Genomic DNA, 13,898 nt, shown 5'->3' on the forward strand with positions numbered 1-13,898 from the left:
AGAGGCAATCAGGTGGGACTCACATCAAGCCTGGCACCCAGGCTGGTTCCAGTACTGGGGGATGTGCCATTCTGCTCCTTTGGGTTCCCAGGGAGGAAACTGTACCTAGTTTTCCAGCTCCAGAGTAGCTCGGAAGTGTTCTCTGTCCTGAGCTGTGAGGTAGGGGACTTGCTGGAGAACCTTGAACCAGACTAGAAATAGCATATATAATGACCTGGGCAGGTGTGGGGTAGTGTGGTGACTGTTCTGTTAGTCAGGGGGACTGTCAGGAGGGCTGAGACTGCTGGGGCTGTCAGTTGGTGAGATGGGATAGGAAGATCTGAGAACACTTGGAGGGGCCAGGGTTGTGGGAGGAGGCCTGATTCACTCCACAGCACATTTCAGAGACTCTGGTTAAACTCATACCTGCAGCCCCTTAGGTCATGTCTCTGTCACTTGGCCTTCCCTACCCTTCAGAGTTCATCGCCCATGGAGTCCCCACTGGGCCACAGGCTACAGTCACCTGGTTTTGAGTCATCCCAACTCCCATCTGTCTCTGGGCGCTCTAACAGCTGTCCACACAGCAGGGTCACCTCAACTCCTAAGTTGTCCTTGAGAGGTTCTCATGACCCTGGTTGTCCACACAAGCCAACCCTTTGAGGACCAAGCTGCCTGCCTGTGCTGTTTCAAGCTTCCTCAGTGCCAGAGGGATCTCTCTATTCACAGCATTCTCACTAAGAATGAACTCGGAGACAGCTGGGTACAGGGAGTTTTATCCATCGACTCCTGCTTGCCCTAGGCCAGTTTGGCAGCGTGTGAAGAAGTGATTATGTCCCTTTTAACAACATTCCCTCAGGCCCTTTCTAGAATTTGGCAAAGTCGGGTGGTACAGAAACCGCCAAATGAGGAGAACGGTTTATTCAGTGAGGAGTCTGGCAGGAGACTGGGCTGTTCCATCACTCTAGGCTCTGAAGACTCAAGGTTGCTTCACTCTGGTAGTACTGGAATCAGTTTGGCACCATGTTGATTCAGGCTTGCAGAGCTCGGGTCTGGGAGGTTGGGCAAGGGTAGAGGCCAAGGCGGATCCAGGTGAAGGTGAGGGTCCTCCTGCAGGGACCTGTAAAGTTTGCAGGTCCTTGTTGCTCAGTGCCTGTCCTTTCTTAGGATGCACCACCTCTGGCCGACTCGGCCACCAGCGGGGCTGTGAGAGAGAACTCTTGGATGGAGCGTGCGCGCGCACGCGCGCGCAGCCTCCGCAGGCGACCTAGTAGAAGTGCCAATAGCAGCGCGTGTAGCAGCCCGAGGACCAGCAGTGCTAGCTGGGCCACCAGTGCTCCCCAGCAGAGTAGACCGGGTGCGCACGCGGCCCGCAGCTCATCCTCCGCCACGTAGGGCAGCAAGCGGCCGCGCAGCGCTGGGGGCGCGACACAGCGCAGGTCGCGGTAGGGCGCGCGCTCCGGGCGGCCGGCCAGCCAGGCGCGCAGCGGCAATAGGCGGCAGTCGCAGCGCCAGGGGTTGGCGCCCAGGTGTGCTGCGCGCAGAGCAGGCAACGCGTCCAGAAGCCCGGGCGGCAGCGCCGTCAGGTTGTTGCCGGTCAGCACCAATTCGGTGGTGTCGGGAGGGAAGGCAGCCGGCAGCGACGCCCAGGTCAGCCCGCGGCGCCCACAGTCCACGAGCGTCCCTGCGCAGCTGCATGGCGCGGGGCAGCCAGAGGCTGGGCGGCTGAGCAGCGCTAGCAACAGAAGCAGCAGGCTCAGCGCCCCACGGGGCCCTGAAAGAGAAGCACTAGGATGAGGCGGGAGCATCCTTGGGACCGTCGGCGCTGCTCCCGCCAGCTCCTAGGACCAGCATCCCACGAGTCCGCAGGTCCCTCCACCCCGGCCACTCTGGGCGCTGGCTCGAGTTTCCATCCACCTCTGATCCAAGACTTTGCCTATTGATGCCCAAACTAGAACACCTCCTGACCGTGGCTCTTCCTAGAAAGCTGCAGACCCGACCCCAGAACTCACGGGAGCCCATGGCGAGAGGATGGTGGCCTACTTCGTTCTGGAGAGGCGTTGGCCCGAGAGCCTGCCTGAGTCTACAGCAACAGACCACAATTCTGCCGCCTGGCCAGAAATAACTCCGAGCCGGCGCGCAAGGGCGTTGCGAAGGCAGATAGGGTACTATCGCCTGGGGCCGCAGGCAGCCCGGGCTTCCGTCCCCCCGCCCGCTCCCAGGGGCTCATGGAACACTCGGACACTCGGTGCGACGTTCACCAACTTTGTTCTCCTGTCACCAGGACAGGACGCGGCATTCACAACTGAACAAAACGGAGCATGGGGTGTGTGGGGAGGAATCATGCGGGTGGAGATATGGAGGAGGCCAAGGGCTGGAATCCTTGTGCAACAGAGTTGCTGGGAAGAAAAGACCTTGACCTATGGGTGGACGAAAGTAGTCTAGGCATAGGGACACCCCGTCTCTACCGCCCTTGGAGTCCTTCAGGTAGACTCAGGAAGGGGCGCGAGCGGTCTAGAGCATCGCGGCCCCGCCTTCCTCCCAGAAGCCTCTAGATCTGGGGTCTTCCTAAAGGCCTTAGCCTCCAAACCCCGCCGCCTCCGATCCTGAACAGAGCATGATTAGGGAGTAAGGGAGGAACCGGCCTACTTCCGCGCTCAGTAGGCCATTAGCAAATGCTTCGTAGCCCACTGGAATCGGCAGAGGGGGGCCTCCCAACTCCACTCTGCAGCACTAGCTTGGGTAATAGGCCCAAGATCCTGCATCCACGTCCCTCCTCTACCCTGGTTTATTGGCCCGCTGGGGGGCAGTGATCTTCTAGGAAGGGAGATCTTGGAGGTTGTGCACATCTTGTTCCCTTATGATAGGCGGGGAGGTGCGGGGTGGGGCGGGGGCAGGAGGTTGGGGAGGGGCTGTGATTCAGAGCACTCGGAAGCAGATACAAATGACCGGGAAGGGTGGACGCCGAGAATAAATTAGGGTCATCTGGGGGCTGTGGCTCTGTGGCTCCAGGTCTGAACAGTCTGGTCAAAGCCACTTTGGATTAGGGTGAGGTCCAGGCCTTCTGAGATCCAGATGAACCCAGGGTGGAATCCAGGACAGTCTGGGATCCAGGGGTAGGAGGGGCCAGCCCGGAAACCGGCCGTCTATCCTTGTCGACGACGTGGGGCTGGGGCGGGTGTCACTGGTCTTGCATTTGCTGCTTCATCTTCTGCAACATCTCCTGCATGCGCCTTAGCTGGTGGTGGGGGCGACCCAAGTCAGAGTGAGAAAAGGCAGGAGAGCTGTAGCTCTGCCCTCTGCTTCTCCTCCCTACCCTGTTCACAATCTCGGCCCTACTCCTGATATCCACCCACCTCTTCATCCTTCATCCTGATGAGCTTCTCGGTCTCCGCATCCGGTGTGGGTAGTGGGAGGATAGGAATGGGGCTCTCCATGCGGCTGTCCTGGGTGAGTTTGCTGTGGAATGAGAGGGCTGTGCTTGTTGGGAGGTTCGGGTTAGGAGGGTGGGAGCCGCCTGGCCTGCTACTGGTGCGGGTGGCCCACCTGGTCATCTGCTGGATGCAGTGGGCACGGTAGTTCTCATAGTGCACGTCGCACGTCACATCTTTGAGGTCGTGCATGTGAGTGCGGATGAGCATGTTGCGGAGCTTCACAAAGTCGCAGTGCGCCTGATTCTCCACTGTGGGCAGGATCGACGATGAGTCGGTGTCAGTCTAGGGGAGCCACCCACCCCTCACCCAGCCTCCTGCCTCATCTCACCTTCGACGATCCCCCAGGGGTACAGTCGCCCCCGGACCCGCTGCCCCTTGGCCTCCACCACAGTGTTGCTGCCAATAACGGCGAAGGGTGCACTTTCCTGGGGAAGGGGAGCAAGGACCCAGCCCAGCCTAGTCTGTAAGAGCAGCTGGCTCAGAGGCCATTCCAGCACTGCCATCATCCCCCTCCCATGGCATGGTCCCTCTGTGGGTGTCTTTGCTACCCACAAAAGCCACAAAGCCTGTGGGGCTAAAGGCCTTGGGGTTTCTGCCACAACGCCAGGCACTTCTCTGGCACTGGATGCTTCCAGGAGCTTCCTCCACGGTTCAAGTCAAAGCCAAGACCATGCTTACTGGTAGATGGCGCTGCCATCTGCTTCTGGCCCAAAGGCCCTAGTTCCTGGCTTAGCTCTCTGTCACAACCTCTCTGGCCTCTGGGGTATTCAAAGCCACCACCCTCTGGAGCTCTCTATCTCGGATACTAGAACTTGCCACATCTCTGGGCCACTGGGCTGATTCTTGGAAAGCAGGTGAGAATGGTACCCATAAGTGCTCAAGTAAACACCCAGGGGAGGGTCACATGACCCGCCACAGACCAGACAGGGGTACCAGGGATTTCCTTATCCTGTAACCCTTGAGACTGAGCACAGACCCTCTTTTCGGTGAGCAAATGACCCCTGCTCTCATCATGTTGCACCTCCTGGGTGCTCAGCCCCCACCCCCGGGGTTTGCGTGGCCTCCAATACTCTGCCCCAGCTACCTCCTTGCCCCGCCCCTCCTGGTTACATGCTCACCTTCAGTTCCCGGTCCTGTTGCTTGAAGTCTTCATCTTCATCCGAATCACATTCTGGAAACTGGTACACGTGGATCCCAAACTTGTCGATCTCCTCACGTATCTGCAGCAGGCGAGAGAGAGAGAGAGAGAGAGAGAGAGAGAGAGAGAGAGAGAGAGAGAGAGCACTTGACTTGGCATGGGCCAGCTCCCCTGGAGTTTTTGGCCAGGCCCCTTGGCTAGCTACAGAAGACTCACTCTGTCCTTCAGCTTCCGGATCTCACTGGGCACCAGGCAGTCAGCTTTGGCGATGAGTGGGACGATGTTCACCTTCTCATGCAGTGCCTTCATGAAGCCTACATCCACTGGCCTCAGTCTGGAGAGAGAGAGAGAGAGAGAGAGAGAGAGTAGGGTGGGCATTGCTGGGGGGAGGGGGCAGTGATGCAGTGACAGGAACATCCACCCTGAGCCCAGGCACCAGGACGGCCACACACCCGTGTCCGAACGGGGAGATGAAGTACAGGCAGCAGTGTACCCGGTTGTCCTGGATGTTCTTGCGGTTCAGGCCACTCTCATCACGGAAATACTGCTCAAACTGCTGGTCCACATAGTCAGTGATGGGCTTCCAACTAGAGGCGCAGGAGGGAGAAGGAAGCTAGCTAGCGCCCAGAGCTGCCTGCTAGGTCATGGCACTTGGGGGCAGGGGGTCCCGTTCCTCACCATTCAGAGTTGTTCACCGCGTCCCCAAAGCCGGGCGTGTCCACAATGGTGAGCTTTAACTTGACCCCCTTCTCCTCAATGTCGACGGTGTGTTTCAGGATCTCTACCGTCTGGTTGATGCGTTCTGCAGAGGCAAGGGAGGGAGTGTTTGCAGGCTATCGCCACCTTTTCTCTGGGCAGCAAGGCGCCCTGTCCTTACCCACCCTGGTGCCTTGGCTTCAGTCTCTGTCTGAATGTATACTCCGGGCCACTCCTCCTCATCCCCAGTCAGGGGTCCTTGCCTCAGGCAGAGTGTGGGTGCCCTCTGAGGTTTCTCAAGGCAGGGGCCAGTGGATCGGTGACTTCATGAAGGCTACTCACCCTCAGCACTCAGCAGTTTCCGGTCCTTATACAGGTCGGTCAGAAAGAGGCTATGGACAAGGGTGGACTTCCCCAGGCCGGACTCACCTGGCCATAGGAACAGTCAAAGAGCTGGATTAGACTGGGGCTGAGACAGTCTGGCCCACGGGGCTCCACCTAGAAGTTTGGCCACTCACCGGCCACCATGAGCGTGAAGTCGAAACCTTTCTTGACGGACTTGCGGTGCACCTGGTTGGGCAGTGTGGCGAAGCCAACGTACTGCTTGTCGATGTCCTGAGGGCAGGGGTGGTTGGGGGGCAGGTCAGTGGCATATCCTTATCTCCCGGTGGAAGCCCAAGGCCCTATCTCTTATGTTGCTCAGACGAGCAGAAAGCACAGCCCCTAGCAAGGGTCATTTTGTCAACAAAAATGGAGTGAGGACTCTGTAAGCAGAGGCTGGAAGGAGGAAGGTATGTGAGGGGGTAGCAGGAAAAGGCACCCCACTCCAGCTTCAGCAGAACCCCAAGACTGGGGGGTGGGGAATGAGGAATGTCAGCCCCACAGGAGCATCCTCTGAGGTGGGTGGTGGGACCCACTGAGACCCCTCAGACACATCCAAGGACCTCTATGGGTGGAAATAGCCAGACCTCAGCACAAATTCATCCCCGGAGTATCCAAAGGTGGGTGGCTTGTCTGGCCCAGATCCAAGCTTGGGGGTGGTGGTTCCTGAAGCAGCATCGGAGCGAGGGCTATTTATAGACTGCGGTACCGAGCCTCCCCCGCCAAAGGTCTGTGTTGCCTGCACCTATCCCCAGTGGACATCTGCCCTGGGAGCCCCCCGCCACCTTCTGTGGTAGCCGGAGGGTCTTGGCCAAGCAAGACTGAATACATGACCCAGATTCCACCCTCTCTCTACACACACAGACACACACACACACACCTTCAGTCGCCTCTGGGCCTGGGTGCGCGGCGACAGCAGCTGCTCCACCAGGCGGTCCTGGGGTGCTGCCAGTGAGTCCATCGTGGTGACCCCGCGGGCCCTGACGGCCTCGTTCAGACCCTACACCAGGGTCAGGCCTGTCGGGGCCAGCGATCTCGAGCGATTTGCGCTGGGTAAATCTGCTCTTAAGCCCTCTTCTGCCTCGGGTTTTGAAGACGCGAAAACTGAGCCCCGGAGAGGGAGCGTCGCCCACCTGGTAGGCCGCTGACCTCAGAAGTCCTGCGAGCCATTCCCTTGCCTCTGCGCGGGGGGCGCGGGCTGTGGCCGCGTCGAGGCTCAGCAGCGGCTCCAGTGCGAGCACGAGGCGGGGCTTCGCGGGCCCACGGCAGCGGCGGAGGGGACCGCCCCGCCCGCCGTCGCCGGGAAACGGTCGCCTGGAAATTGGGCCGCAGGCGGAGCCTCGAGAAAACGGCTGCGATGGGCAGGGCCCGACCGAGGCGCTCGGGCGGGGGCGCCGCGTGGAGCCGGAGCGCAGCCGTGGCACCCGAGGCCGCGTCCGGACCGTCCGTAGGCGGGCGGCGAGGTGTCTGCGGTCGTGGAACTCTGCCTCTGGGACGTCGCGCCGCTGCCGCCCACAAGAGGGCGCTGCGGAACGCTCCGGACTCACATGCAACCGCGGGGGAAGCGGCCCCAGCCAACACCTTCCTCTCCTTGCTCTTCACCCGAAAACCCTGAACCATGCATGCCTCGGCAACCAAACTACCCACAGACACACCCCTCCCCACTCCTTGAGGCTCACTCCTTCCTACCCGCCCCCTGCGTTTGTGCACATGCGGGTGATTGGGGGAAATTCTTTCCCGCGTGGCATCTTCATATGCACTGAGGACAGAGCGCATCTCCCCTACTAAGCCCTGCTGTGGGTGAGGGGAACAGGTCTTTAATCTCAGCACTTGAGAGGCAGAGGCAGGCGGATGTCTCTGAGTTTTGGGCCAGCCTGGTCTACATAGCGAAGTCCAGGACAGTCAGGACTACATAGACTCTATCTCAAAAAAACAAATTAAGGGTGCCTGGGATGCAGTGGCCAGAGTTCAGATGGCCGGCTTCCTTCAGAGCTTGGAAGCTTTAGCTAGCCCTCAGCTAGGCAAAACTTCTGCCCACAACATGCCAACACTTTAGGTACCAGATGTTCCAGGAATTGGGAAGCCATTGGCTGTGAGCCACCAAACTTTTCCTCAGTCCTCATTTCTAACCCCACCAGAATCAGAGCTCCAGCCCCAGGCTGCAAGAAACTAGACAAGCCACTGTCCAGAGTGGGCAAAGGACCAGGAGACCTCCCTCCTCTATGCAGGTACCACCCCTCCTCCATGAAGCCTCACCGTCTTAGCTTCCTGGAGGGGCCTCCACCCTGGGTCTTGCTATGGGCACCCCCGGGGTGACTAGCACCTGGGGAGGAGCCTGAGCCCACAGCTGCAACAGGAGAGCCATTCATCCCAGGGCTGAAAAGAAGCCTCCCAGTTCTGGCTCCCAGAAAGTGGCTACTGGTTCCTGTCTGACCTACATGAAGCATTTAGACTGAGTCCTATCCCTCACCCCCTCACCCCCCACTCCACCCCAATCACCGCAAACACAGCTCTCAGCCCAGCATCACCTAGGCAGGTTGCTATCTCCGACCTAGGGCGGGCATCTCTGGAAGAGCACACAGATGCCCTTGGCTGAACCATACCCTGATGCTGAACAGACCTAGTAGGTCTTAGACTGACTGCCTTTCAACTTGTTCATTGGGAATGTACATGCTTAGGGGACATCCCAGCCAAACAGCCTGTCTAAGTATCACCCAAGCAGGCCATCATAGCCTGTGTATTCCCTGGAGAAGCCCTAGGGGAGGAGCCTTGCACCCCCTTTTTCTAGTCCCAGAGGCTCAACAAATATTCCTCAGGGATATGAAGCCATACACAGCAAAACACACCTCTTCGTGAGAAGGAGCCTGTTGAGGCTTCCCATTCTTAGAATTATGACTAGGCTCTGAAGCGGCAGGCACAACCAACAAAGTCCTCATCACTGCCTGAGAAGAGATATGGGTGCAAAGGGCAGACAGACACCTCCTTCTACCCAGACTGCTGCTCTACCCCCTCCCCCAGTTAGAGTCAGAAAGAGGCCTGGTTAAGCCCGGCCCTGTGCAGCCATATTGGGAACCAAGGTATTCCACACTGTTCCCCCAGGCCCACAAGGTCCCAGCTCGGACACCAGAGCTCCAGCACTGTTCTGGGGCTCACTCCATCTGCCTTCACCCAGCGCTCTCTTCCTTCAGGCCTGGGGATAGGGAGTGGCATAAGGCTGGCTCCTAGCTAACCAGAGGATGGGCAGATGCAGGCCTGAAGGACTCATACTCCATCAGGAAGGGGGAGGGGTCTCCATCCTAGCAGCAACAGACAGGAGAACATGGATGGTGCTAAGCAGCAAGTACCCCAGCCAGGTGACTTGGAAGACCTTCCAGAGGCCCAGGAGAAGCCTAGGTCCTTGCCTTCCTAGCCTCTGGCCCCCCTCTCCCTTACACAATAGCATGTGTCCCCATCGGGCTTTGTCTGGCTTACTGGGATGGGGAGGCAGTTCTCCTGGGGGAGCCCCTCCCAGTGAGTCTCATCAGCCTTGGGCGGGGCATGTCCCTGCCAGGAGACTGTGACTCTCCGGCTCACCCCATCTGCCAGCTGCTTTTGCTCTGTCTGATGATGTACTCTGGTCTAGTACTCTGGAGTCCAATGCTAGGCGAGAACACCCATCCCCAGCAAGGCTTGCTGAAGCCTTCTGGTGTCAGAATTGGGCCTCCCCCACCCCATCTTCAAACAGGGCCTAGCTCAAGCCACAGAGGACATCCCTTTGGTCACCCACTTCCACAGCACTCTGGTTTCACAACCCTCAGCTCCTTTGGATTTTCACAGGTTACCCGGTAGGCTGGTACTTTCCCTGGGGTGGGGAAATCAGGCTAGCCCCCCTCTGGAAGGCCACAGCCTGGCTGTACTCAAGGTTTGGAGGGCTAGTGCTAGGATGACTCAGATGGGGAGCCTTGCAAGTTCCAGGTCTTGGAAGATGCTCTGCCAAAGACTAGTGAGCATAAATTTAGGCACAGAAGAGAGACACCCAAAGGTGCATGGGCATGAAGCAGAGGCCCCATGGTATTGCTCAGGAGACTGGTGGGCCCCCCCCCCCATTCCTGGCCTGTCATAACTACAGCCTCACCCAGGACCCCCAGCACGAGGCCTTCCGGTCAGGTTAAAAAGGGGATGCTGGCCCTGGACTAGAGGAGAGAGGCCCTTATCCCAGCCTCCCTTTCTGGGGAGGTGCCTAGGCCGCTGCTATACAGGTCAGGGAACCAAGCGCAGTGCCTACACTTCCCCTCCGTAGCCCCAGGAGCAGCGGCGCTGCCCCTACAGACAATCGATTAACGCCAAAGGACTGGGTGACGGCCGGCGGGGGCGGGGTCACGCCTGGGCGCCACCAGCATCGGTGCCACAATGGGTGACAGCCGGTCCGATCTCACCACCGGCCGAGCGGCGCAACGCCAGTACCTGTTTGTCCTCTGCATGGTCCGGGTCGTGATCCGGGTCCGGGCGGGTCCGGGAGGGTCCGGGCCGGCGGGCAGGGGAGAGACGGAGACAGACGGTGAGAGGCGGGCGGGCGGCGGGGACAAAGGAGCGCGGGCACGCGGACAGGCTCTGGGCTCACCTGGGGTCGCCAGCTTGCTTTTGTACCGCAGTCCTGTGCTCATGGTGGCCGCCGGCGGGGGACGTGTGGCGGCGGGCGCGCGGGCGGGGCGCGGCGACCAGCGGTGGAGGCCGAGGCCGGCTGAGGGGTGACCCGCCCCTCCGCGCCGCCACCACCCGCCCCGCCCGCGCGCCCGCCAGCCAATCGGCGCCCGCCGCGCCCACGCGCGACCCGGAGAGGCCGGTGGGGGCGGGGACTGAGGCGTCCCGCTGTGGTTCCCCCCAGGCCTTTGGTTCTCCCGGCCGCGCGAGTGCAGCCGGGCTATTCCCACGGCTTCGTCCGGAACGCCCCCTCCCCTTCCTGTCATCTAGCCCAGGCCTAGACTCTGTTCTCCCTTGGCTGTCGCTGGAAGCCGGTTGGTTCCTGGGCCTCTGACCTTCCATCGAGTGGCCATTCTATAAAGCATGTCCCAGGACTGTGCTTCATGCAGCCGATGAATGAGTTCAGGTGATATAAAGACCCCTTTTTCACCCCATCAAGAAGCATTTGGAAGGGGCAGACCTGGAGCCCTACCCTTGGTACATTGAGCACAAGTCCAGAACCCGAGCTCTCCTGCAGTCTGCTGGGTGCTAGGCATTCTACACTGGACACACACAAACGCCTGGGCAAGATGGAAAGCACACGGCAGGCAGGGTGTGGTTGTAAGATGGGAGTACTTGAGGTGTATGGCTAGAAGGACACAATCCGAAGGCCACCTTAGCCCTCCTTGCTCCAGCTCTGGTCCCGGTTTTCTGTGATCTGTGCTCTCCCCAGCTACCCCCCTGGAGAGGGGTTGAAGGGGGCTGAGGGACACATAAAGACAAGTCCATGCTCAGAGCCACATTTATGCATGAAGATGCTGTGACTCTGAATCTTCAAAAAGTTGATAGGACTAAGTGACCCACGGTGTGAATAACTTCTGTGTTACTGTCACATCCCAGGTGGTGGCTTAAACCTCACCAGAGAGTCTGTGACCAGGGTAGGGATGTTCCATTGTCCAAATCTTTCTTCTACAGCCTAAGGATCAGATGGGGCATATGACACACTGTGGTGCATCTTTGGGATCTAGAGAGGGCACTCACACGTGATCAAGTGCTAATCATTTTGTGTATAAAACAATGTAGAAGTAAAAGTGTCTACACATCTCTTAGGTTTGGCTTCACCAGTGACTTTTTTCATGGCGTTCTTGGGGGAATTTGGAACTCTGTTAGAGGAATATGTGCAGTCTGAGGCAGGGACAGAAACACAATGTCAGGACTTCTGAGCTTGCCAGTTCTGAGTCTGGAGAAACCCACGAAGGAAAGCTAGGACATTAAGCCTGAGCTGACTGTTACTGTCACTCCAACGGCAGAAACAAAGTGGGGGGAAAAGGAAGTATCTTCCCTGGGGCACTGATGGGAGGGACACTCCTGGTCTCCTCTAGTTAGGGGGTTGTGCTTGGCTGCCTTGGCCCGGAGGGAAGTGTAGGAGAGGGGAAAGAAGCTTGTGTATAGAAGAGGAATAAATTATAAAACAATTCTGATGAGCCCTCGACTTGGGTAAAACGGCTGTGGAGACGTGCAGCTGGTCAGATGCTCAGTGGGAGGTGAATGGGCGGGTGTCACCGAGGCCTGAGAGATAGACTTTGAAGGGTGCAGTTAGGGGCAACCTGGCTTGGTACCACATGTGAAAACATCTGTGGGGAGCTTGAGTTGTTCAGTCCTATGGGAGAGCTGGGATCTGCTCCCTTGTCCTGGGACTCTAGTCACCTATGACTGTGAGTCCTGGGGTGGCTTCAAGTCGCTCACAGAGGAAAGAGGTTGCCATGCTGTACTGAGGAGTAATAATAATTGTGACTCAACAGACACTGTATGCACAGGGGACATTGCTGAGGTCAGGAAAATGGGCCATGAAGGCATTATCAGATTTGCAGGACCCGTCCCCAGGTCTGCCTTGTGTACAGTGTGAGTGTCACAAAGGTCATAGACTCTGGCCGGAATAGCCAGGGGCTGAGGTCTAAACAAAACTCCTGTATGGCTTTTGCCCATGGGAAAGCACAGACAGCAGTCTCTGATGGGCTCTCTCAAGGGTCAGAGAGGCAGCAGGAGTGGCAGGGTGGGGACTTGCACACCTGCGTTTACCTGTTGAAGACGTTATGGCTTCCAGCGGCACTTGCTTTGCTTTTCTGTCCTAGAGCTGGCTGTAGTACAAAGAGAAGTAAACAGAAGACTTCTGCGTGGGGGAAATGCTACTTTTTTTTTTTAATTCATAAGGAAAAGAAGTTAATGAGTGAAAAAAATAAGCTATGTCAAGAAAAATCTGTTCAAGCAACTGGGGCTACAAATAGCTCACTTTTCAGAAAAAAAAAAAAAAAAAAAAAACAACCAACCCAAACCCTTCTCTTTTTGTTAAATCATGCTGTGTCTCCCCTCAGCACAGACGGCAGGGGGAGCTGACTTTTCCCTGGCACCGTAATGCCAGTTGGGTAAGCAGAGCACTCTTTGGGAGATAGCATTGGTGCAAACCATAGTGACTAGACACGGTGAGGCAGTTAATGAAGATGCTGAGGTTTAGAGGTGGGGAAGTTTGTTCTGGGTGACAGAGAGATGGGAGCAACTGGGGCCAATGGTAAGAAAATTCTAGAATGTTTACTGTTACTGCCGTTCACTTCGGAGGTTGAGGGCTAAGGTCAAACTGTGTGCAGCAGGTGAGACCTCCCTTTGCAAAACCTTCTACAGCTCCCCCACCCCATAACTACCTCAGAACAGGCCTGGCTCAAGCTGTAATGCCCAGGTTTTGTGCCTAAGCACAGGACAGCAAGTGCAGCTTAGAATGAGCTGGGGACCCGCATGAGATTAAAACCAGGCCTATGGAGTCCAGCCCCATTTCTGAGACGGATAGGACATGGCCCCAGCCCAGCTAGGGGCTTGGCCTACTCACACAGCCCACTACAGCCTGAACTCATGCTCCTTCTGTCCCCTCTCCCTTCATCCTCCAGTGGAGCTCAGTCTCCTTCCTGACCCTTCCTTTGTCTTTCTGTGGGGAGGTTCTCACACTGCCCTTGCTGCCCTCACTGAGCCAGAAAACATACACCCATCTTCTTGCACTTGGGAGCTTTGTACCAGGAAGTGCTCCCTTCAGCTTCCTGCCAGTGTGCTGTAGGAGCTGCACTGCTCCTAAGTGTGGTGCTGTCTCCACAGAGCCACACTTCTGTCCCCAGCCCCTTCTGCCGGGTCAGAAGCTGTGATACACACTTCTGCAGAATCAGACAGTAGGCTCACAGTGATCAGTGCAGACCAGCGCCCAGGAAAGCCTTGTCTCCTGCTAGACCCAGCATCATGGCAGGTGGAGTGGGGGTGGGAAAAACCAGCCAAGAGGGTCAGAGTAAAGGAGGCTGCAGACTGCAGGCTCCGATGTCCAGACTTCCCCGCCTCTGCAGTGGGCATATCATCTTGCAAGGGGGATCTATGTGGATTTGAGGCTCAGGGGTGTCCTCCCTGCTCCTAAAGACATTGGTTGTCTCAAAACACAGGGCAAATGTGAGAACATTAAAGTGTACTTAGAGAATGCTTTCCTTGATTTTCTTGCTAGATGAATGTAAGGGGACCACACAGCAGACCTAGTCACCAAAGACAGACGTTAGAAGGGCACAGAATTCCAGCAGCTGCCCCTGCCA

General features: G+C 57.7%; 2 protein-coding genes across 3 annotated transcripts; both read right to left on the bottom strand.

The window, feature by feature from the left end:
- Positions 1-736: 736 nt before the first annotated feature.
- Gp1bb (glycoprotein Ib, beta polypeptide) lies at positions 737-2,821 on the bottom strand. 2 transcript variants are annotated; one of them, NM_010327.2, is made up of 2 exons: positions 1,989-2,821; positions 737-1,750 (listed from the first exon to the last, which is right to left on the bottom strand). In NM_010327.2, exons 1-2 carry the CDS (start codon positions 1,996-1,998, stop codon positions 1,140-1,142), a joined length of 621 nt encoding a protein of 206 aa, NP_034457.1. In that variant the 5' UTR covers positions 1,999-2,821; the 3' UTR covers positions 737-1,139. The 2 variants fall into 2 exon arrangements, with proteins under 2 accessions (NP_034457.1, NP_001001999.1); NM_001001999.1 differs by having other exon boundaries at positions 737-2,821.
- On the bottom strand, positions 2,229-10,356 carry Septin5 (septin 5). Its single transcript, NM_213614.2, has 12 exons — positions 10,226-10,356; positions 10,069-10,079; positions 5,763-5,859; positions 5,587-5,673; positions 5,227-5,350; positions 5,001-5,135; positions 4,765-4,882; positions 4,529-4,630; positions 3,739-3,835; positions 3,523-3,658; positions 3,333-3,435; positions 2,229-3,214 (listed from the first exon to the last, which is right to left on the bottom strand). The coding sequence occupies exons 1-12, from the start codon at positions 10,266-10,268 to the stop codon at positions 3,158-3,160; spliced, it is 1,110 nt and encodes a 369-aa protein (NP_998779.2). The 5' UTR covers positions 10,269-10,356; the 3' UTR covers positions 2,229-3,157.
- Between the last annotated feature and the right edge of the window lie 3,542 nt (positions 10,357-13,898).

This window comes from Mus musculus, chromosome 16, assembly GCF_000001635.26.
Source record: "Mus musculus strain C57BL/6J chromosome 16, GRCm38.p6 C57BL/6J".
NCBI lineage: Eukaryota > Metazoa > Chordata > Mammalia > Rodentia > Muridae > Mus > Mus musculus.